The sequence below is a fragment of the Geotrypetes seraphini genome, chromosome 18 (assembly GCF_902459505.1).
Source record: "Geotrypetes seraphini chromosome 18, aGeoSer1.1, whole genome shotgun sequence".
NCBI lineage: Eukaryota > Metazoa > Chordata > Amphibia > Gymnophiona > Dermophiidae > Geotrypetes > Geotrypetes seraphini.
In genome coordinates, this window is record NC_047101.1 from 23647854 (window position 1) to 23667596 (window position 19743).

Genomic DNA, 19743 nt, shown 5'->3' on the forward strand with positions numbered 1-19743 from the left:
CGGTTTGCGAGTGTTTTGCAAGACGAGCAAAACACTCAGCAAACTTTTGACTCGTAAACCGAGCATTGACTCGATTTGCGAGCCCCCACCCGACCCGACCGCGGGAACCAACAGTATTGCTCCCCCCGAGGCCACCGGCGCTGCTCCCTCCCTTCACGATCGTCTCCTCCGCATCTACCGACCGGCCCTGTCCTTACCCCTGCACCGCTGGTGATAGAAAGTGCCTGCCGCCGGTCTGCTGCTGAGCCTTGAGCATCTGCGCATGCTCAAGGCCTTCTGGATCTCATCCTCACCGAGATTCTCATGAGACTCGAGATCTCAAGGCTCAGCAGCAGACCGGCGGCAGGCACTTTCTATCACCAGCGGCGCAGGGGTAAGGACAGGGCCAGTCGGGGAGGGGGGGAAGAGGCGATAGCAGCACCAGTGGCCTCGGGTGGAGCATGGGAGTCGAGGTGCATCTGGCAGGAGTGAGCCAGCACCTGAGAGTCCCAGCAGAGGGGGTAGTGGCATCCGGGGTGGGTGGGTGGGCAGTGTCCAATCGGGCTCTGTGGCGGCGGCGGCGTTTGCTTAGCCAGCATCACCCGCAGTGAGAGGCAGCAAACAGCAGCAGAGGAGGGGAATTGGAGGAGCCGCGTGGATGGGTCTGAGGCAGAGGCAGCGGTGGAGGCGTCCCTAATGGTAATTAAGTTTTTGGGGATATGGAACAAATTTTTCAAGTTTACACCAACTCTTATGGGAAAAGTTGCTTTGATATACGAGTGCTTTGGTTTAAGAGCATGCTTCTGGAACGAATTATGCTCGTAAACCAAGGTACCACTGTAAATATTTTGGATTATTTATTTAATTCTATAAATGCGCTCAATATATATTTCTCGATACTCACTTTTACATGGCCATTGCAAACCCAGGTATAATGCCGCCAGAGCAGCTCTGCTAAGAAATCAGATTGTAGTACAGAACAGCCTTGAAGCGCACTTACAGGTCTTGGCATGTGTCATTGCAGCTTTCTGTAAGAAACAGAACGGGAACTCAAGCATACCAAAGAGAGTGTGTTATTACAGGAAGGGAGCCCGGGCACTGCAGCCTTATAGCAGAGTCAAATTACAGATGAAACTTGGGGTCAGCAGCCATAGAGAAAGTGAGTGTGTACGTTATACAGAGGTAGGAGTCCTTATACCAGAGCAAATGTTATAAGAAAAGGAGATGGAATATATCAGAAGCAGAGACGACAGTGTTAAAGAGAAGGACCATGAGTTACAACAGCGTTATAGGTTAGAACAATGGTTCCCAACGCTGTGCTGGAGGACCACCTGCCAGTCGGGTTTTCGGGATAACCCTAATGGATATGCATGAGAGAGATTTGCATATAATGGAGATGATAGGCATCTCCATTATATTCATGCATATTCATTAGGGCTATCCTGGAAACCCGACTGGCTGGTGATCCTCCAGGACAGGGTTGGGAACCATTGGGTTAAGAACACAGGTTTTAAACCCAGTCCTCGAGATGCACCGATTCTCACCGCAGCTCCTTGCGACACTGGGCAAGCCACTTAAAACTTCATTGCCCCAGGAACAAAAATAAGTGCCCGTCTAAAATATGTAAACCGCTTGGATTGTAACCACACAGAAAAAGCGGTATACAAGTCCCATCCCATTGACATTTACCCTTTAAATCTAGCCAGCCGTGAATATGCATGAGATAAATTTCCATGCACTACTCTCGTTCTATGCAAATCTGTCTCGTGCATATTCATTGTGGGGATTCTGAAAACCCGACTGGCTAGGTGTGTCTCAAGGAGTGGGTTGAAAACCCCTGGGTTAGGAGTAGATTGTATGCATTGCACAGTTGACGCAACAGCCGGCTGTCCAGAGGGACTCTCAGTCTGGAAGCCTTATCTGAGAGAGGCCATTTAGAGCAGTGGTTCCCAACCTTGTCCTGGAGGACTACCAGCCAAGTCAGATTTTCAGGATTTGCATGCCTGTCACCTCCATTATATGCAAATCTCTCTCTGGCATATTCATTAGGGCTGTCCCGAAAACCTGACAGACTGGTGGTCCTCCAGGACAGGGTTAAGAACCACTGATCTAGAGCTATGTTTCTCAACTCGGTCTTGGAGTACCCCCTTGCCAGTCAGGTTTTCAGGATATCCACATTGAATTTGCATAAACTGGATTAGCATCCACTGCCTCCATTATATTCAAATGTCTTTCATGCATATTCATTGTGGATAGGGAAAACACCCTCCAGGGATTCAAGACAAAGTTAGACAAGTTCCTGCTGAATAAGAACGTGCACTGGTAGGGTTAGTCTGGTTTTTGACCAGAGGGCCGCCACGTGAGCGGACTGCCTGACCCAGCAGCGGCAATTCTTATGTTCTTATGATATCTTGAAAACCTGGCTGGCAAGGGGTTACTCCAGGACCGAGTTGAGAAACACTGCTCTAAAGCACTGACTGAACTCTTGAATTAAAAATCCTAATTCCCCTCCACAAAAACAATTAGCTAGCAATACAGCCTTCTGGAAAGGAATTTAAAACCATGCCTGTCCGTCTCTATCTCGGTGTAGAAAAAGAGGCTCATCTTCACCTTCGTGTGAAGAAAAGTCTGCCTGAGGGGTGTGCATTTATGTAAGGATGCACTCTAGGTCAATTACTGGCCCAAGGATCATGGTATTGTTTTATTTTTTTTATATAATAGGAACTAGACGCCACGATATTTTTTCAGTCAAAGCGCCGCTTATTTGGAATACTCTCCCTTTATATATTAGAAACATCAAAGACCTCACTTTATTTAAAACTAATTTAAAAACATTTCTCTTCAAAGCTTCTTTTAATCTTTAAAAAGGAATTTTTTTTTTTTCCTCGATAATTTAAAATAATAAAAAGTGAAAAGTCTTTACTCTTTTTATACCCCATCCCTAGTGTTTTTTTCCTATCCCTCATAGTTTTCTTCTCTTCCCAGTGGGGAAACAACAATTTTGTAACTTTTATTCCCTTATGTTCTTTCCCAATTATTCCGGTTTTGTCTGTATTGTTAGTTTGTATTGACCCTGTTTCTTGTTTTTTATTTATTTAATTGTTCTATCCCAATTTAACTGTAATGTAATTCGCTTAGAAATTATTAAGCGAACCATTAAATCTAAATAAACTTGAAACTTGTACAGGAAGAGAACTTGTGCTTGGTCTCATGGAAACATAACAAGGGAACTTTCCGGCTGCTCACTGGCTATTCCTGAAATCTTTTCTGTGCTACCCTCACAACTGAGGTCCAGAGACATGTCGGGTTTTGTGGAGAGACAACACATAAGATTTAGAAAATAAAAAAAACAAACAAACAACCTACCACCACTGCCACAACAACAACAAAAAATCTAATCTGGAACAGCACAGAAATGAGCTGAAACGTTAGATGGTACAATAAGGGAAAAACTGCCTTGCTCAGTCAAGACTGAAAGACACTCGCATCACTCAGTTCCAGAAACACATGCATGTGCATTTTTGAGAGTGTGTGTGTGTGTGTCACACCATTCAAGAAATGATGATCATATAGAAGGTAGCTTGGCAGTCTGAACACCATGACAGTTCTGAAAATTTGCAGCTGACTGGTATTTAAGAACTACAAAAAAAAAAATGGAGCAATAATCCCACAGGTACAAAAATAGATAAACACAAGTGGGAAAAAATCTGGAACACAAAAAAAAAAACCCCAACAAAAAAACACGAATCCACAGTCAAAAAATGTATTGAAACCAGTGTATTAAAAAATTACCAATGGTTTCAACAGATTTTATGCTGCTTATCCCGTGAATAGCCATTTCAGTAATGGCTTATGGACTTTTGTTTTAGGAAATTATCAAAACCTTTTTTTTTTTTTTTTTTAAACCCTGCTAAGCTAACTGATTTAATCACATTCTCCGGTAATGAATTCCAGAGTTTAATTACACATTGAGTGAAGAAATATTTTCTCCAATTTGGTTTAAATCTACTACTTAATAAGCTTCATCGCATACCCCCTAGTCCTAGTATTTTTGGAAAGAGTATACATTCCATTCCGCTTAGTATTTTATAGAACTCTATTATATATCTCCTGAGTCGCCTCTTCTCCATGTTGAAGAGCCACATGTGTATACTTATACACATGAATGTATTATTTATAACTTTATATATAAAGTCTTCCATGAAAGGTGGTATGGTGTCAGCAGAGCTCATAGCTAGGAAATAGATGGATAAGTGACTTTTCATTTACTTGATTGTTAGATCAGGGTAGAGCTGATATGTGAGGAACTGATATGATGATTCTTGTGCAGATGGTAGCTAGGCTAATACTGTGTATGAGACAGTGATAGGGTGATATGTGAGGTAGTGGTAATTGGAGAGACTTACGAAAGGGTAGAAGTTGGGGTGATAGGCCTGTGCTGATAAGAGGAAGGAAATACATGATCACACAGGAAAGAAATGACAGCTAGACCTCCCGTGATATATGTTGTCCAAAGCAACATCATACTCCACTGACTACTGCAACGCTTTACTGATAGGAGTTCCCATTAAACACCTAAAAGTACTCCAATCTGCCCAAAACACCATGGCCAAGATGGTTCACAATATCCCAAGGTATGAACATATAATGCCAACGTTGATGTCCTTACACTGACTGCCAATAGAGTATCACATCCAATATAAAACCATGATACTGGTTTTCAAAGCACTGACAGGTATGTTATCTCCGATACTGGCATCCATATCACATGACCATCAACCTACTCGATCACTACGGTCCTCAAAGACTAACCTCCTTGACATACTCTCCACTCAAAAAATCCACCTTGAAGAACACAGGAACTGTATCTTTTACATTAAGGGACCTCAATGGTGGAACCTGCTCCCAAAACAAATACGATTGATAACCGGCCTTAAGACGTTCCAATCCTCATTAAAAATGCTTAATCTACCTGCTAAAATGTGATGGAATATCACTAAGCAGACGTGAACGGACTCTCTGATGAACTAGAACCTGAATGTTACTGTAGATGTCGCTGAGCTAAATGTATAAATACAATTACCCAACCCCCTTTACAAAACTGCACTAGCGTTTTTAGTGCTGGCTGCGGCGGTAACGGCGCCGATGCTCACAGAATTCCTATGAGCGTCGGAGCTGTTACCGCTGCGATCAGCGTTAAAAACGGGCGGTTTTGTAAAAGAGTTCGTATGTGTGTGTGTGTGGGGGGGGGGGGTTAGACTTGTTTACTAATATGATTCCATACCTATAAACTGCACCCCCTGTAATTGTTACCCTTGAAAATGATGTTGTGTCACATTTTAAATTATGCATGTAGATCTGAAATCCGCCTTGAAACCAACGGAATACAAATGCTTCAAATAAATAAATAAAATGAAGAAGTTTATTATAGGGAAAGGAGAGACGGTTAAGAGTTAAGGCCTGACCTTAGTGTTAGTGAGGAGTTAGGGAACAGTGGTGTCAAGTGGGAGGAGGCCTCAGGGCTTAGATTTCCCACACTACTGAAACAAGGGTCTGCAGCTGTTTGGCTGGAACGTCGCAGCGCCTGACTGTATGAGCTTGGGACTAAAATTAGAGAGAGGAGCAAGAGGTTTTCACTATGCCACATACATATTTAAATGTGTAGAATCAACAGCCATGAACTCCAATGAAGGACGGAGGGGGGGGGGGGGAAGAGTCAGGAAGGATCTGTGGCCCAGACTGACTTTCAAGCCTTCTATTTCAGGCTAGGTACACTCCTCGCACAATTCCCCTAGCTCAGTTTGCAGGAAGAAGGGTTTGCTGAAGCAACAATAATATCTCCAGGTTTCCACGCTGAACTTGTATATCACTCTACGCAGCAACCACATCTCTTAACAAGATCTTCACACGCTATTGTGTGTGTGTGTATGTTTGTACATGTCCAACTTACAGAGGGAGGAACCCGGGGGAAAAGACCTTGCAACAATTTGTGCCTGCAGGAGGCTCAGTCCCAACTATCACCAAATTAACTGAGCATGCTGCGTTGGGGTTGTTTGTGGGAGCAGCAGCAAAGGGTCACCTCGCCTGTGTCTGTCTGACGCCGGCCTAGCCGCAGCTCTCTTCCCCCCACCTTGCAATCAAAATGCTGATGCTCCTCCTGTGGTTTTTGGTACCCAGCACGTTTCTGCTAACCCTGTACCTTCTCTCTCCAGGAGGAAAGAGCGGCAGCAACAAGAAGAATGATGGCGTGAAGGTAAGTGCCACACACTAGTTGTTAAGATCATATAGTGGGATGTTCCGATGCTCAGGGCTTGACCGCAGCACTCATTACTCAAAGAAAGAGCAGCGTGGGTGGGCATAAATATCTCTGCGTATGTCTGCCAGGCATAGCCAACCAATTTCCAGTACTGTTAATCATGGTACCACGGCATGTATAATCTCAGCTGAGCAGGGGGTTCCGTACGCCGATATAACGACACCAAACTGGCACCCCTTGTTCATGTTGTGCCAAACTGTCAAGGGTCGTCATTGAGGACAACTGGGCAGAAGAGCGGAAGACCGCCAGGTAGTCTGCGCTTTCTCTCTCACTGTACAGCTATCTACTGCCAGGCATCTGAGAGGTTCCGTGGGAGGCCTTCGCTTCCTCTCTGCTACGCGCCCGCTGCCATGCTCACTCCACTGCTCACAACCTCACTCCATGCCAGTAACCTCTTACGTCAACTGCTCACGGTCCCATTCCGTGCTGGTCACCTTTCACATCGTTGCACGTCCTATCAGCGTGCTGCTCTCCTTCCACACAACTGTTCATAGAATGACTCCACGCAGTTCACCTCTTACACCATCTCTCATTCTGCGCTAATCAACACCCGCTCTGCTGCTTCAACTGTTACTCTACGCTAGTCACTTATCACACCACTGCCCTCTGTTCAACTTAACTTTCACACCACTACCACACTCGACGCTACTCGCCTCTTAGACCACGGTCCACTTATCATTCTGCGCTACTTATCTCTAGCGTCACTTTCCACTCCACTGCCGCACTCTCTGTCGGCGCTGCTGAGTTCCCTTCCTCCCTAGCTCGCTTCCATTCTCTTTTGCGTTTCTCACTGCGGCAGTCTGCAACCTGCTTCCCGCTCATCGCCGAGCACAGTCCACTCGCTCTCTATCTCCACTTGCCATGTCTGTGTTCCCTATCTTGTTTACTTTGTTTGGCTCCAACATTGTTACCTTGCTTATGGCACATTGATTCTGTTTCTATGTTGGTTTCTGTTAATCTTTGCCGTCTCTGACTCTTAATTCCTGATTCTCTTCCCCACACGGCTACCTGTTGCCGTCCTCTATCTTTGTCCTGTGCAGTTCTGTCTGTCGCTGATGGCTCGATTTTGTCTTTTGGCCTCTTCTGTCAATTGGTTTGGTCTCTTCAGTGCTCACTCACTTTACCTGCCCTGCCCTTTGTTATTATCTGTCTCTTGATTTGTCCCTCTTTCTATTGGTTACTGCCTATATCTTCCTTCACTGCTTCTAAACAATTCTCTGTTGCTCTTTTGGCTGCCTATGTTCTCTGTTTCTTTCTTTCTTCTACTTCCTATTTCTCTCTCTAGCTGCTTCTTGCTTTGTCTCTTTCTCACTTCCTTTGCTTCTGTAGATCACTCTTTTTTCTTCTTTGCACTATATGTCTTTGTTCTGATGTCTTTGGTATAGCATGCTGCCTCTCTTTCTCGCTTGCTGCCTCTCACTCTTCCGCTTCCTGCTGCCTCTCACTCTCCTTTCCTATCTGTTCTCCTTGTTGTTTTTTTTTCCAGAAAAGAAAGTCCAGTTCCAGTGTCCAGTTAATGGTGAGTGTTTTTTTTGTGTTCTTCAGAGCCAGTCCTGCTGAGTCCAGGTCATAATCAGAATCCAATTCAGGCTGACACAGAAGTCCAGTTCTGAGTTCCCTATTTTCCTTTAAGACATGCATTTCATGTCATTCATTTAGCTTCAGTGCATACATTTATTGCATGTAGTTATTATTTTTCCAGTGCAATAGGTGAGACAAGAGTCAGACAGTAGGGTTATTTCTCTATAGCCTCGTGCTGCTGCAGAAGGAATCTACTCCAGATTTTTCACTTTGCCTTTGTTATACTTCACTGGGCTCTAGCTCCACCTTCAGTTCTTTCTTTCTGCATGCGTGCCTGCAGGAGTGTTCGTCCTGCTCTCCCTATTTTATTATTTTTTTAAGTCAATTTAATTTTGACTTAATCTTTTTGGGTAATTTAGTGCTTGGAACAAATTTGAAGCTCTGCCTGCTTGAGAATTCACAGACCTTGGTCTGTAGCTGAAAGGCCGATCCCACTGGGTACCTGTTAGCCAGCCTGCATAGTTTTCGCTGGAGCTCAGGGCTGCCTTTGAAATGGCCTCACCTACTGTTAATCAGGGGTCAAGTGCAAGCTGTTAAGCGCTCTTAGGAGGCTCGGCGTTGTCTCGCAGGGTGCCGGCTGCATCATCACGCCTCCACCTGTACTGGTGCGCATCCGTTGGTCCACAGGGGGTAGGTGTAGTCAGACATAGGAGTCTGACTGGCAGCCTGAAGATCAACTTTTCAGAACCATTCCCAGCATTGTGGAAGTGAATTTTCTCATCCAGCTACTGTGAGAGAGCTGAAAGCAGGCTACAGCACAGATTCTCTGTCAGGTCACAGCGAGTACACAGGCTCGTCTACCTTGGACCCTTGAAGCCCAGGCATGCATGGATGGGTAGTTTCTCCCACGATCGCTCTGCAGGGGCATACTGCTACATATTGCCTCCTAGATTGTGGTGATGACAGATGCCAGCCTTCGGGGCTGGGGAGCCCATTGCAATTGTCCTGTTCAGGGGTGCTGGACGCTCTCACAGCGAAAATGGTCAATTAACCGGTTGGAGCTCAGAGCCATTCAATTAGATCTGATGAGATTGCCGAAGACTCTGGAGGGCCAAGCAGTTTGGGTTTTATCCAACAATGCGACAGCAGTAGCCTATGTCAATCACCAGGGAGGGACCAAGAACACTCCTCTTGCTCAGGAAACTCGCCTTCTTTATCTTTGGGTGGACCGTCATATCCTAGCACTGATGGCAGCTCAAGTGGTGGGAGTTGACAACATAAGAATTTCTGCTGCTGGGTCAGTCCAGTTGTCCATAGTGCCCAGCAGTCCGCTCCCGCGGCGGCCCTTAGGTCAAAGACCAGTGCCCTTTGTCTAGCCTTGCCTGCGTACATTCTGGTTCAGCAGGAACTTATCTAACTTTGTCTTGAATCCCTGCAGGGTGTTTCCCATATAACAGCCTCTGGAAGAGCGTTCCAGTTTTCCACCACTCTCTGGGTAAAGAAGAATTTCCTTACGTTTGAACGGAATCTATCCCCTTTTAACTTTAGAGAGTTCCCTCTTGTTCTCCCTACCTTGGAGAGGGTAAACAACCTGTCTTTAGCTACTAAGTCTATTCCCGTCATTCAAGCAGACTTCCTCAGCAGACAGATTCTTGATCTGGGCGAGTGGGCCCTATCCCCAGAGGCATTCCAAGCGATAGTGGGGCACTGGGGGCATCTCTACTTTGACCTAATGGCCACAGTGAGAAACAAGAATGCAGATCACTTCTTAAGTCAAAGGTCTGAGCCCAGCAATATGGAACTTGATGCTCTGGTACAGCTGTGGCCTCAGGAGATTCTCTTGCATGTTTTTCCTCCTTGGCTGATGTTCGGCCAGATCATTAGGATGAACGTGGCTCATCCGAGCTGCATCATTATGGTGGTTCCAGATTGGCCTTGCAGACCATGGTACGCAGATCTGATGCATCTGTGAAAAGGTCGTAGCCTTCGGCTGAACACCTATCTGGACCTTCTCATGCAGGGTACAGTCTCCATGGAGGATCCGGGTCATTTTGCTTTTACGGCATGGCTCTTGAGCATGCAGCCTTAGAGTATAAAGGATATTTTTCCCTGGTTGCTGATGCTCTTCTGAAGTCTAAGAAGTCATCTACGGTGTCATCTTATGCAAAGGTGTGGAAGCCCAGGACCAGGTGGATCTTTATTCAGCTCCAATCTAGCTAATTCTCGCCTTTCTTCAGGCTGGGTTTTATAAAGGTCTCACTGTCGCTTCTCTTCAGGTCCAAGTGGCCAGGCTCTCCTGTTTTAGGTCCCGGGAGCATCGGTCTTCCTTGGTGTCTCATCCTGATGTTGCTAGATTCTTGAAAGGGGCTCTTCTTTTCAGACCTACAATTAACAATCCTTTCCCTTCCTGGGACCTTAACTTGGTGTTGTCTAGCCTTACCAAGACTCCTTTTGAGCAATCAGATGCTTTCCTCTTGGACTTGACACTCAAGACTGTTTTTCTGGTCACCATTACTTCTGCGCATCGTGTGTCAGACCTGCAGGCTTTTCCTACATATTTCGGAGGCAAGGGTTTCCCTTTGGATGGTCCCTTCCTTCCTGCTAAAGTAGTTTCGGTTTTCCATGTTAATCAGGAAGTGTGTTTGAAATCAACTGTATCCAAGGACCACCTGTTGAAGAACCTGGATGTGCACAGAGTTCTTCTCTGACTATTTGTTTGTGCTGACTCATTTAGTTAAGCGGGGCGCTCCTGCTTCCAAGGCCAAAATTTCCAGATGGATCCATAGGACTATTTAGTCAGCCTACATTCTTTCTGGGAAACAGTCTCCTATTTCTGTCAAGGCGCATTCTACCAAGAGTGAGGCTTCTTCATGGGCTGAAGCTAGATCTGTCTCTCCTGAGAAGATTTGCAGAGCAGCAACATGGTCTTCTCTTCACATGTTTGCCAAGTTCTACCGAGTGGATGTGGTCGCAAGACAGGACTCCGCTTTGAGTCCTCGGTCTTAAGGGTCGGCACAACAAGCCCATCCTAGCTTTTTGGGTGATCGTTTTGTACATCCCTACTGTCTAGAATGTCTCACCTATTGCACTGGAAAGAGAGATTATGTACTTACCCTGATAAGCTCTTTTCCAGTAGATAGGCGAGTCATTCTAGACTCCTGCCCTGTCTTTCCTGTGCCTGCCTACTTTTCAGTCTGTTTATGCTTCTCCATGCTGATTCTTGGATGCCCATCTGTCCTTGAGGGCTAGGAAGAATTTGTATAATGTATATGTTTCAATTTATTGGGGAGTAGTTTCTGAGCTCCTTTGAATCCTGTGTTGGCAGTTAATAGTACTGTTTAGGTACTTTTTGAGCAGAACAATTTGTTTAAGCCTGTTGCTACATGTGCCTCTACATGTTTTGGTACTAACTGAAGGTGGAGCTAGAGAGCCTAATGACGTACAACAGAGGCAGTGTGAAAAATATAGATTCCTTCTGCAGCAGCACACGGCTGTAGGGAAATCACCCTATGGTCTAGAATGTATCACCTATCTACTGGAAAAGGGCTTACCAGGGTAATTACATAATGCACATAAAAACAATTTCACATGAAATAACAAAAAAAACTTAAGAAAGAAAAAATAAAGAAACAAAGCAAAAATAGAGATGGTTTGGGCAGTAGGTGAGAAATCAGAGAACCAGGTCCAATTCCCTCCCTCAGCTCCTTGCAGTCGTTAGCAAGTCACCCAACCCTCTATTGTCCCAGCTACAAAGCTTAGATGCGAGTACACTAGGGACAAAAAGATGCACCTGGCACTTCAAAAAGCATTATGGCAAAGTAAATAGATAAAAAAAACATCAAAATACCTTTACCATTAAAATAACCAAAAGGTCATAACGCATTAGACCTCAGCAGCTACACTCAAACTTCCAGCATCAGTTTAGAAAAATTACAAGCCAGCCTCATCACTCGTCTTATGTTTTTTTCTTTTCAAGTAGACTCATCATATAGAAAAAAAGGATTTTTCTAATCTTTGATTTTATATATCGATTCATCCCAAGAAAAGGGGTTCGACACGGTTAACAAAATATTACTAAAATATACAAGAGATTAGAGCAGAAACTGTGGGCTTCTTTTACTAAGGTGCGCTAGCGTTTTTAGCGCTTTCGGATTAGCGCGTGCTAACCCTGCGCTGTGCGGCTAGAACTAATGCCAGCTCAATGCTGGCGTTAGCGTCTAGCACGCAGGGCATTGTTAATGCCCTAACGCAGCTTAGTAAAAGGATCCCTGTCTCTTTTATGCCAAAAATTTTATCTTTTATTCTTAATTATTTGAAAAGGAGGAGCCATTAATAAATTTCTGAAATAAATAGGTCTTCAATGCTTTACGAAAAATGAGTAAGTGAGAGAGAACTCTAACTATAGAAGGAAGGTCATTCCAAATTTTTACAAATAAAAAAAGAAAACGATCGACAGAAATTGGCCAAAGTTTTTATTCTCTTAACATTCATTCATAAATAGCAGAAAAATTTCCTTAAATAGTACTCATTTTGTTGGTCTTGGGATGAGTACTATTTGAGGAAATTTTTGTGCTATTAATAAATGAATGAATATTTAAGGAACATTTAAAAGAGAAATCTTTTTTTGTACTTCAAAAAACAAACAAACCAAAAAACAACATAAGATCGGTGATTTTGAAGGTTTGAGTATAGTCGCCGAGGTCTAATGTGTTATGACCTTTTGGTTATTTTGATGGTAAAGGTATTTTGGAGTTTTATAATAAATGTAAACCACTTTGGTTGTACCGCAGAGAGGTGGTATATGAAATCCATGACCCGTTGACAGTAGAAATTAAAATACAGAACAGAGAGAAAAGACTTGGCTCCTCCGAGTTCTGTCATTCATACAAGGTTTAATTCTGTATTACTTCTGGAAATTTGTTCCACCTTCCTAGCCTTCAGGTTGTCCAGTGTTCAAATTTATTCAGCAATTAGACAGCAGACCTATTGTGTAAACCAGGGGTGTCAAAGCCCCTCCTCGAGGGCCGCAATCCAGTCAGGTTTTCAGGATTTCCCGAATGAATATGCATGAGAAATATTTGCATGTACTGCTTTCACTGTGTGCTAATGGATCTCATGCATATTCATTGGGGAAATGCTGAAAACCCGACTGGATTGCGGCCCTCGAGGAGGGACTTTGACACCCCTGGTGTAAACAAACCCTACAAACCATAGTTATAGTTTAAGAAACCGCAACACCATCTTAGAGGAATTTTCATACATAATTTGCAGAGGAACTAGAAATTTACTATTGAATAAAAGGCAAGCGTCCCCAACTTGTGTGTTGGAAAGTCAGGGGATCAGATGCACGAATGCTATTTTTTTCCAAATGGAGAAATCCACTTGGAAACTGCCACAAAGCCTGAATAGCATCCCCCTCCCTCCCAGATAATCTGAAGTGAGCCAGATTATCTGTTTCTATAGACTGGGCTACTTAGCATTACATTATCAATTGTTTGTATTATTAGAGGCTTTTTATCATCTTCCATAATTCCAAATTAAGAACTGGACTTCTGTGCCCACCAAAAATGGATTCTGGCTATGTCCCCCTGGGTCACAACTGTTCATGATGTAATCTGTACCCAAATGGGGGCTGCATTAAGTGGTAAATCTTACCTATTTTTCTGAGATTTAGAGAATAAAAGTTGCTCCCTTTTGGGTTTAGATTTAAGCACAGGGTGCAGCAGGGCTCAAAGAGGAATGTGGCGGTCTGCCTATGTTGGTGTTTGTGATGTCAAAGGAGCAGCGGTTCGAGCACATGCAGCGGGCGCAAGGGGAAACTGGCGTAGGGTTCAGTCTCAGGACTTACCACTTAAGACACAATGAAAAAAACAAACAAACCCAAGATGCGCGATAAATGGTGACGAGACCACATTACCCAACCACCAGCCCATTCTAATCTTGACTCCTAAATCTTGACAGCTCTGCTGGGATCCTGTGTAGTTAGGTGTACAGTGGCCCCTAGTGGTGCAGATGCACATTTCACAGTCTGTTCAAGAAGACCCATGTGACTGAAGCATTTTTTTTTTTTTAAAGTCAATACACATATAGAAAAACATTTGCCATTTAAACTCTTTCAAACACAATGTAAAATGCTTACTTCTCCACTTTGCTTGCGAATGCAAAATCTCTGAAAAACATGGAGAAAAGGATACCAAATTTGGGGGTGCTGTGAAGAAAGTGATTAAAAGGTAGGATAATGACAAATTCAGAGAAGATTGCCAATGCTGTAGATTAAATAACAGAAGATTGTAGTAGGATAAGAGATTCTGTGAGAGAAATGTGGAAAGAAAGAGAGGAATAGAAAGTTGGGAGGTTAAAAAAGTCCTATATAATACATGAGAAAGGAAGGCTATGAATGCTGGGATCCCGTGTGTTGAATGAGAGAGGTATTGCATCTATGTGATAAGGGGGAGAGAGAAGTAGTAAATATACATTTTGTGGATATTTAGGCTGGAATAAATATTAGGAAAGAAAATTGCAATTTTGGATTCCTGCAAGATATATGCAATAGAAAATTTGTAGATGCTTTGTTAAATGGCAGAGGAAAGATATGGATATAGAGTACGATAACGCAATTGGAAGATGAACATTGTGGATATTAGGTGCTGTTGCTTGAAGCCCGAGAAAGGAGACTTATGTATATTGAACGCTTTGAGAACGAGAGAGGAACATTGTGTATACAGTCGACTTCGCTTAAGAGCACGGCCTTCGGACCGGGTCGCCACATGTGCTTACCGTATTTTCACGCATATAACGCGCATACTTGTATAACGCGCATACGCGTATAGCGCGCGGGTCCAAAGCATGTCTGTAAAAATTTTTTTATATAGCACGCACACGCGTATACCGCGCATGCTGCTATAACCTCCTCCCACTCCCGCTTACTCTTCTGGCCTGCGAACCAGCATCCTCCCCCCCGCTCGCGTCACCCCCCTCCCCTGCGATCCTACATCCCCCCCAGCACCGCAAAACATCTCTTACCCGATTGGGCACCGGCACCAGCACCAATGCACAGGACGTGCCAGTGCCAGTGCCCGAAGATCCTCCCTCGTTGGGCTGGGATGGGCTGGGCTGGGCGGTGCGAGGGAGATCCTCCTTCTTCCTTGTGCCGGGCTGGACTGGGCTTTGAGCATTTGCGCATGCTCAAAGCCTTCTGGTCTCGCTCTCTCCGAGATTCTCAATCTGAGCGAGACCAGAAGGCTTTGAGCATGTGCAAATGCTCAAAGCCCAGTCCAGCCCGGCACAAGGAAGAAGGAGAATCTCCCTCGCACCGCCCAGCCCAGCAACAACGAGGGAGGATCTTCAGGCACTGGCACGTCCTGTGCATTGGTGCTGGTGCCGGTGCCCAATCGGGTAAGAGATGTTTTGCGGTGCTGGGGGGGGGGGGGATGTAGGATCGTGGGGGAGGGGGGGGGTGACGCGAGCGGGGGGGGAGGATGCCGGTTCGCAGGGGGGATGCCGGATCAGAATGAAAAAAAAAAATTGTACAACGCACTCACACGTATAACGCGCAAGTTTATGCACGGTTTGTAAAAATCGTGTATAACGCGCGTGTTATATGCGTGAAAATACGGTAAATGGAGTGTGCGCTTAATAGGAGTGGGGGAGGCTCAGTTTAAGTGTGGCGCCTGGGTTGCTGGAGTCTAAAGTATAGGAAAGCCCTACAGCTTGAGTGGAAGCGGAGCACTCACTTTCCCAGCTGTCCCAGCGCTGTGTGAAGCCTTGCCATTGTGGCCAATCTGTTCTACCAACTGGCTTTCCTCCCAGTCGGAACGTGATTGCATTTAACCGGGGTGAAGGTAACGTGAAAGCATAGAGGTGGGACCTAAGACATGAGTGCGCATCAGCGGATTGTGTGCTTATCTGAATTGCGTCCATTGACTTTAATGTAAAAAACCAAGCCAAACGGGACCGTGGTGGTAGGGTGCGGATAACCGAAGCATGCGCTTAACCGACGTTGCACTTAGGTGGAGTCGACTGTACTGGGTTCTGGAAGAATGTACTGCATTGAGAAGATTTAAAAGTTGAGAATGACATGGGGACAAATTTTTCCCCGTCCTACAGGAACTCAGTTCCCCCATTCCTTTCCACGCAAGTTTTGTCGCTGCCCCATTCCTGTAAACTATGCCTTAAGAGGATTTTGCCTGGATTTCTGCCTTTATTTTTTTTTTTTAATTAATTTTCTAATTTAATCACCAAGCGTAACTTGTACAGAAAGCAAATATTAGCTATTTATATATATCAAAACATAATCTTAAATAAACATCAGAAGAAATGAAAATAAACTTTAGCCAATCATGCTCAAGTCCTCAATAAGATCCAAGATATTAGCGAGAAAATAAGGAACTGAGCTGAACATACATTTTAAACTAAGCATAATAAGTGCTATAATGCCGGGTAAGCAGTTACATTCATTAATCAATAGAGCCTAAGATTTTTCTACCTCCAGACGCCAAGAAAGATGTCAACTGGGTTGGCTCAAAGAAAACATTTAACTGTACGGTAACACACTATATACTTACAAGGGCGTCACAAAAAAAAAAAAAAAAGTAGCACCCAAAGATATAACCCCAGGTTTCATTGAAAGAAATTCACGGTGACGCTTCTACCTTATGATTTTAAAGTGTTTGAGGCTTGTGCAGATGAGGATAGAGCTTGCAGGAATGGGGCGGGGCAGGAAAAGAACTCGCCAAGACAGGACGGGGAAAAATTTGTGCCTGTGTCATTCTCCGATTTAGAGAGTAATGCTGTTGGTATAGGGTACTGTGAGATGATTGAGCGAGGAGAGCTGTGGATACTGGGAGAAAATTGCGAAAGGAGGGTTGTCAGTATTGAGTGCTCTGAGAAGATCAGAAAAGGAATATTGTGGATGTTGGATTCTGTGAGAAGGCTGGAAAAGGAGATGTGTGAATATTGGATGTGGTGAACAAATTGGAAGAAGAATATTGTTGATACTGGATACGTTAAGAAGACAGAGAGAACTGTGGATACTGAGTATCACGAGAAGAGGTGTTGAGAAATGATTGAGAAAAGAGAGTTCTGGATGCTAGAAGAAGGTTGGGAGAAGAGCTGTGTGGCTATTGGGTATTGTGAGAAGATTGCGAGTGGAAGGTTCTTGATACTGGATGCTGTGGAAAGATTGGGAGAGGATGGTTCTTCATATTGAACGCTAAGAGAAGATTATTGTGGATGTTGGGTGTGATGAAATGATTGGAAGAGGAGGAATATTGGGGATATTCGGTACATTGAGAAGGTTTGGAAGAGGAGCTTTGGGAGTAATTCTACAACACGGTACCTTAATTTAGGTATCACAATGGGGTGTGCTTACTGCCAATTCTATAAAGGCTTCAAGGGTTTCACTGAAGCCATTATAGAATACTACTTTTGGTGAACTGCAACTTAGGAGGACCCACTTGAAACAGGTCATTTGGTGGTATAAGTTGGCGCATCTACATGTACCATGCAACTGAAAGTATTCTAGAAGTTGCACGTGTCATATGGTGACACAGCCATGGCCTATATATGCTCAGCAATATACAATATATGACACACCACTCAACCAGAAAAGTGCACCTAGTTCCAGAGGCCTCAGAATTGGAGCCTAAGCACAGTTGTATTATCACAAACTGAAAAAAAATCAGCGTAGTGTTCTTGCTCCTTGCTCCAATCATTGGCCAAAAGATCTGGTGTTGGAACTCATGTTCTAAATTTTATCCCTAATTCTTAAAGAAACTTTTTCTTCTGTTTTCTTTTTTATAAATTACTACCTTTTCATATATAAAATTTACACCAGTATTTCCATATTGCCTATGAAATTTTAGTCATATGCACCTATCCGGTATATTGAAAAAGTTGACAAACTACTTATCTTGAGCAGTACTTGTCTCTAGATATGCCTTTCCAGCAATGCTTATCACTAAAGGGACTGATGCGGCCAGCGTTTCACGGACTCTGTTCTTGTCCGCTGCTTCAGGGCCAGCACTACGGCATCCAACTCTACAATTTAGAGAAATTTCATTGGCTCACTATACAAAAAGAGCATATGACTAAAATTTCATAGGCAATATGGAAATACTGGTGTAAATTTTATATATGAAAAGGTAGTAATTTATAAAAACAAAAAAAAGAAGAAAAAGTTTCTTTAAGAATTAGGGATAAAATTTAGAACATGAGTTCCAACACCAGATCTTTTGGCCAATGATTGGAGCAAGGAACAAGAACACTACGCTGATTTTTTCAGTTTGTGATAATACGACTGTGCTTAGGCTCCAATTCTGAGGCCTCTGGAACTAGGTGCACTTCTCTGGTTGAGTGGTGTATGATATATTGTATATTGCTGTTTGATACCACTTGGGTTAATTTATTTAGACTATATATGCTCAGCCCATGTGTACTATTCCTCTGCAGTTCCATGCTAAGCCGTGTGGCATGTACACTAAAGAATAGCCTAGCGCCATTTACCGATGTCGATGACGGTATTCTATAACCTATGTGTGTATTTGATACCAAACATGGGCAGCAGGTTACAGAATTGCCCTTTTCATGGATAATGGATACCGTCATAAGACTGGGGCAAAAGTGTTGTGTTAATGGATGTTATGAGAAGATTAGGAAAGGAGAATGGTGGATTTTGGAGGCCATGAGAAAAATAAAAGATGTAGCTTTTGAATGCTGTGAGAAAAATGAGAGAGGAGGATTTTGAATGTTGGGCACCATGAGAAAAATTGGACAGGAGTGTTGTGGTACTTTTGGTACTATGTAGAGAGAAGAGAAAGAATCTGTTTTCAAGGGATGGGATCTTCGTGACCAGACCTCGGAAACCTCTTACTTTTCATTTCCCCTCTATTGTTTGCTCAGGAATCCTCAGAGAGTACAAACACCACTATTGAGGATGAGGACACGAAAGGTAGGAGGCAAAGACTAAAGATAGATTGTAATCTACAGTATCTTATCTTTCACAAGCCTCCGTGGTTCACATTAAATAATGGGATTGTATTGACACTTCCCACTTTTTCTCTTTTCCAGTTCTCTCCATTTCCCTTGGAACTGAGGTTATATAAAATTCTTTATAAAAAAAAAATCACCAACGTACTTGATGCATCCAGATTTGAAAGCATATTTTGTTAAGATATCAAAAGGTAATACTTCCAAAATCAGAATTTTAAAGTAAAGGTAGCAGTTGAAACTTCATCTAGTCTTCTTTTCGGCAAATCGTACATATCAGCTCGTACAAAGAAAAATAAGTCGATACCTTTTTAGTGGACTAACTAAATACATTTTTAGTAAGCTTTTGACAACACAGTCAACCTTTATAAAAGATTAAATAAATTCCTGCAGATATTACACTTACATTATTGATTCCATCCATATCTTTGGCACTAGATTTCCATTTCTAATATGAAGCTAAGGCCTCCTAGAAAATGGAAGGATGGAATCTACTGATCCCAACCACCATTTCAAAAATTGTGCTCAAGATAGAAGGAATCACCTTGCTAGAAAAAAAACAATGTCTCTGCAACATACATTCATGGTTGTAAATAAATTGGGAAGAAAGAATTTGGAGGATTTAGGTGCAACAAAGCTTCTCAGATAGAATTGACACAGACCACCTCCCAAAATATGAGCTAATGTGGTTTTTCTTATCTATCAGTATCTGCTCCTTTTATTTAATGCTGTCACTTTGTGAAGTATCATACAAGATAAATTAAATGGCTAGAAGTACTCGTCTTTCAGAAATGCAGAAGGATAAGCACATTGAGGTAAAAACCAAGATTGCAAAGCAATTGATGAATAGGGTGATCAAAACTAGGTTATATACCTTTTGTACCGTCAACATCTGGGCAAAGGCATAACATTTTCTGCCTGCACATTCTTACTAAAAGAAG

The 19743-nt window shown here is 43.4% G+C and overlaps 1 protein-coding gene across 2 annotated transcripts in view; it reads left to right on the plus strand.

Annotated features, from left to right (window-relative positions):
• The window catches only part of CAMK2A (calcium/calmodulin dependent protein kinase II alpha), a 220790-nt gene that overhangs the window by 178249 nt on the left and 22798 nt on the right, over positions 1-19743 (plus strand). Inside the window, exons 13-15 of one of the 2 annotated variants that reach the window (XM_033927288.1) lie at positions 6192-6232; positions 7782-7814; positions 18716-18764. In XM_033927288.1, the coding sequence (XP_033783179.1) occupies positions 6192-6232; positions 7782-7814; positions 18716-18764 (123 nt within the window). The remainder of the gene's footprint in view (positions 1-6191; positions 6233-7781; positions 7815-18715; positions 18765-19743) is intronic. The other variant, XM_033927289.1, reaches the window with a different exon arrangement.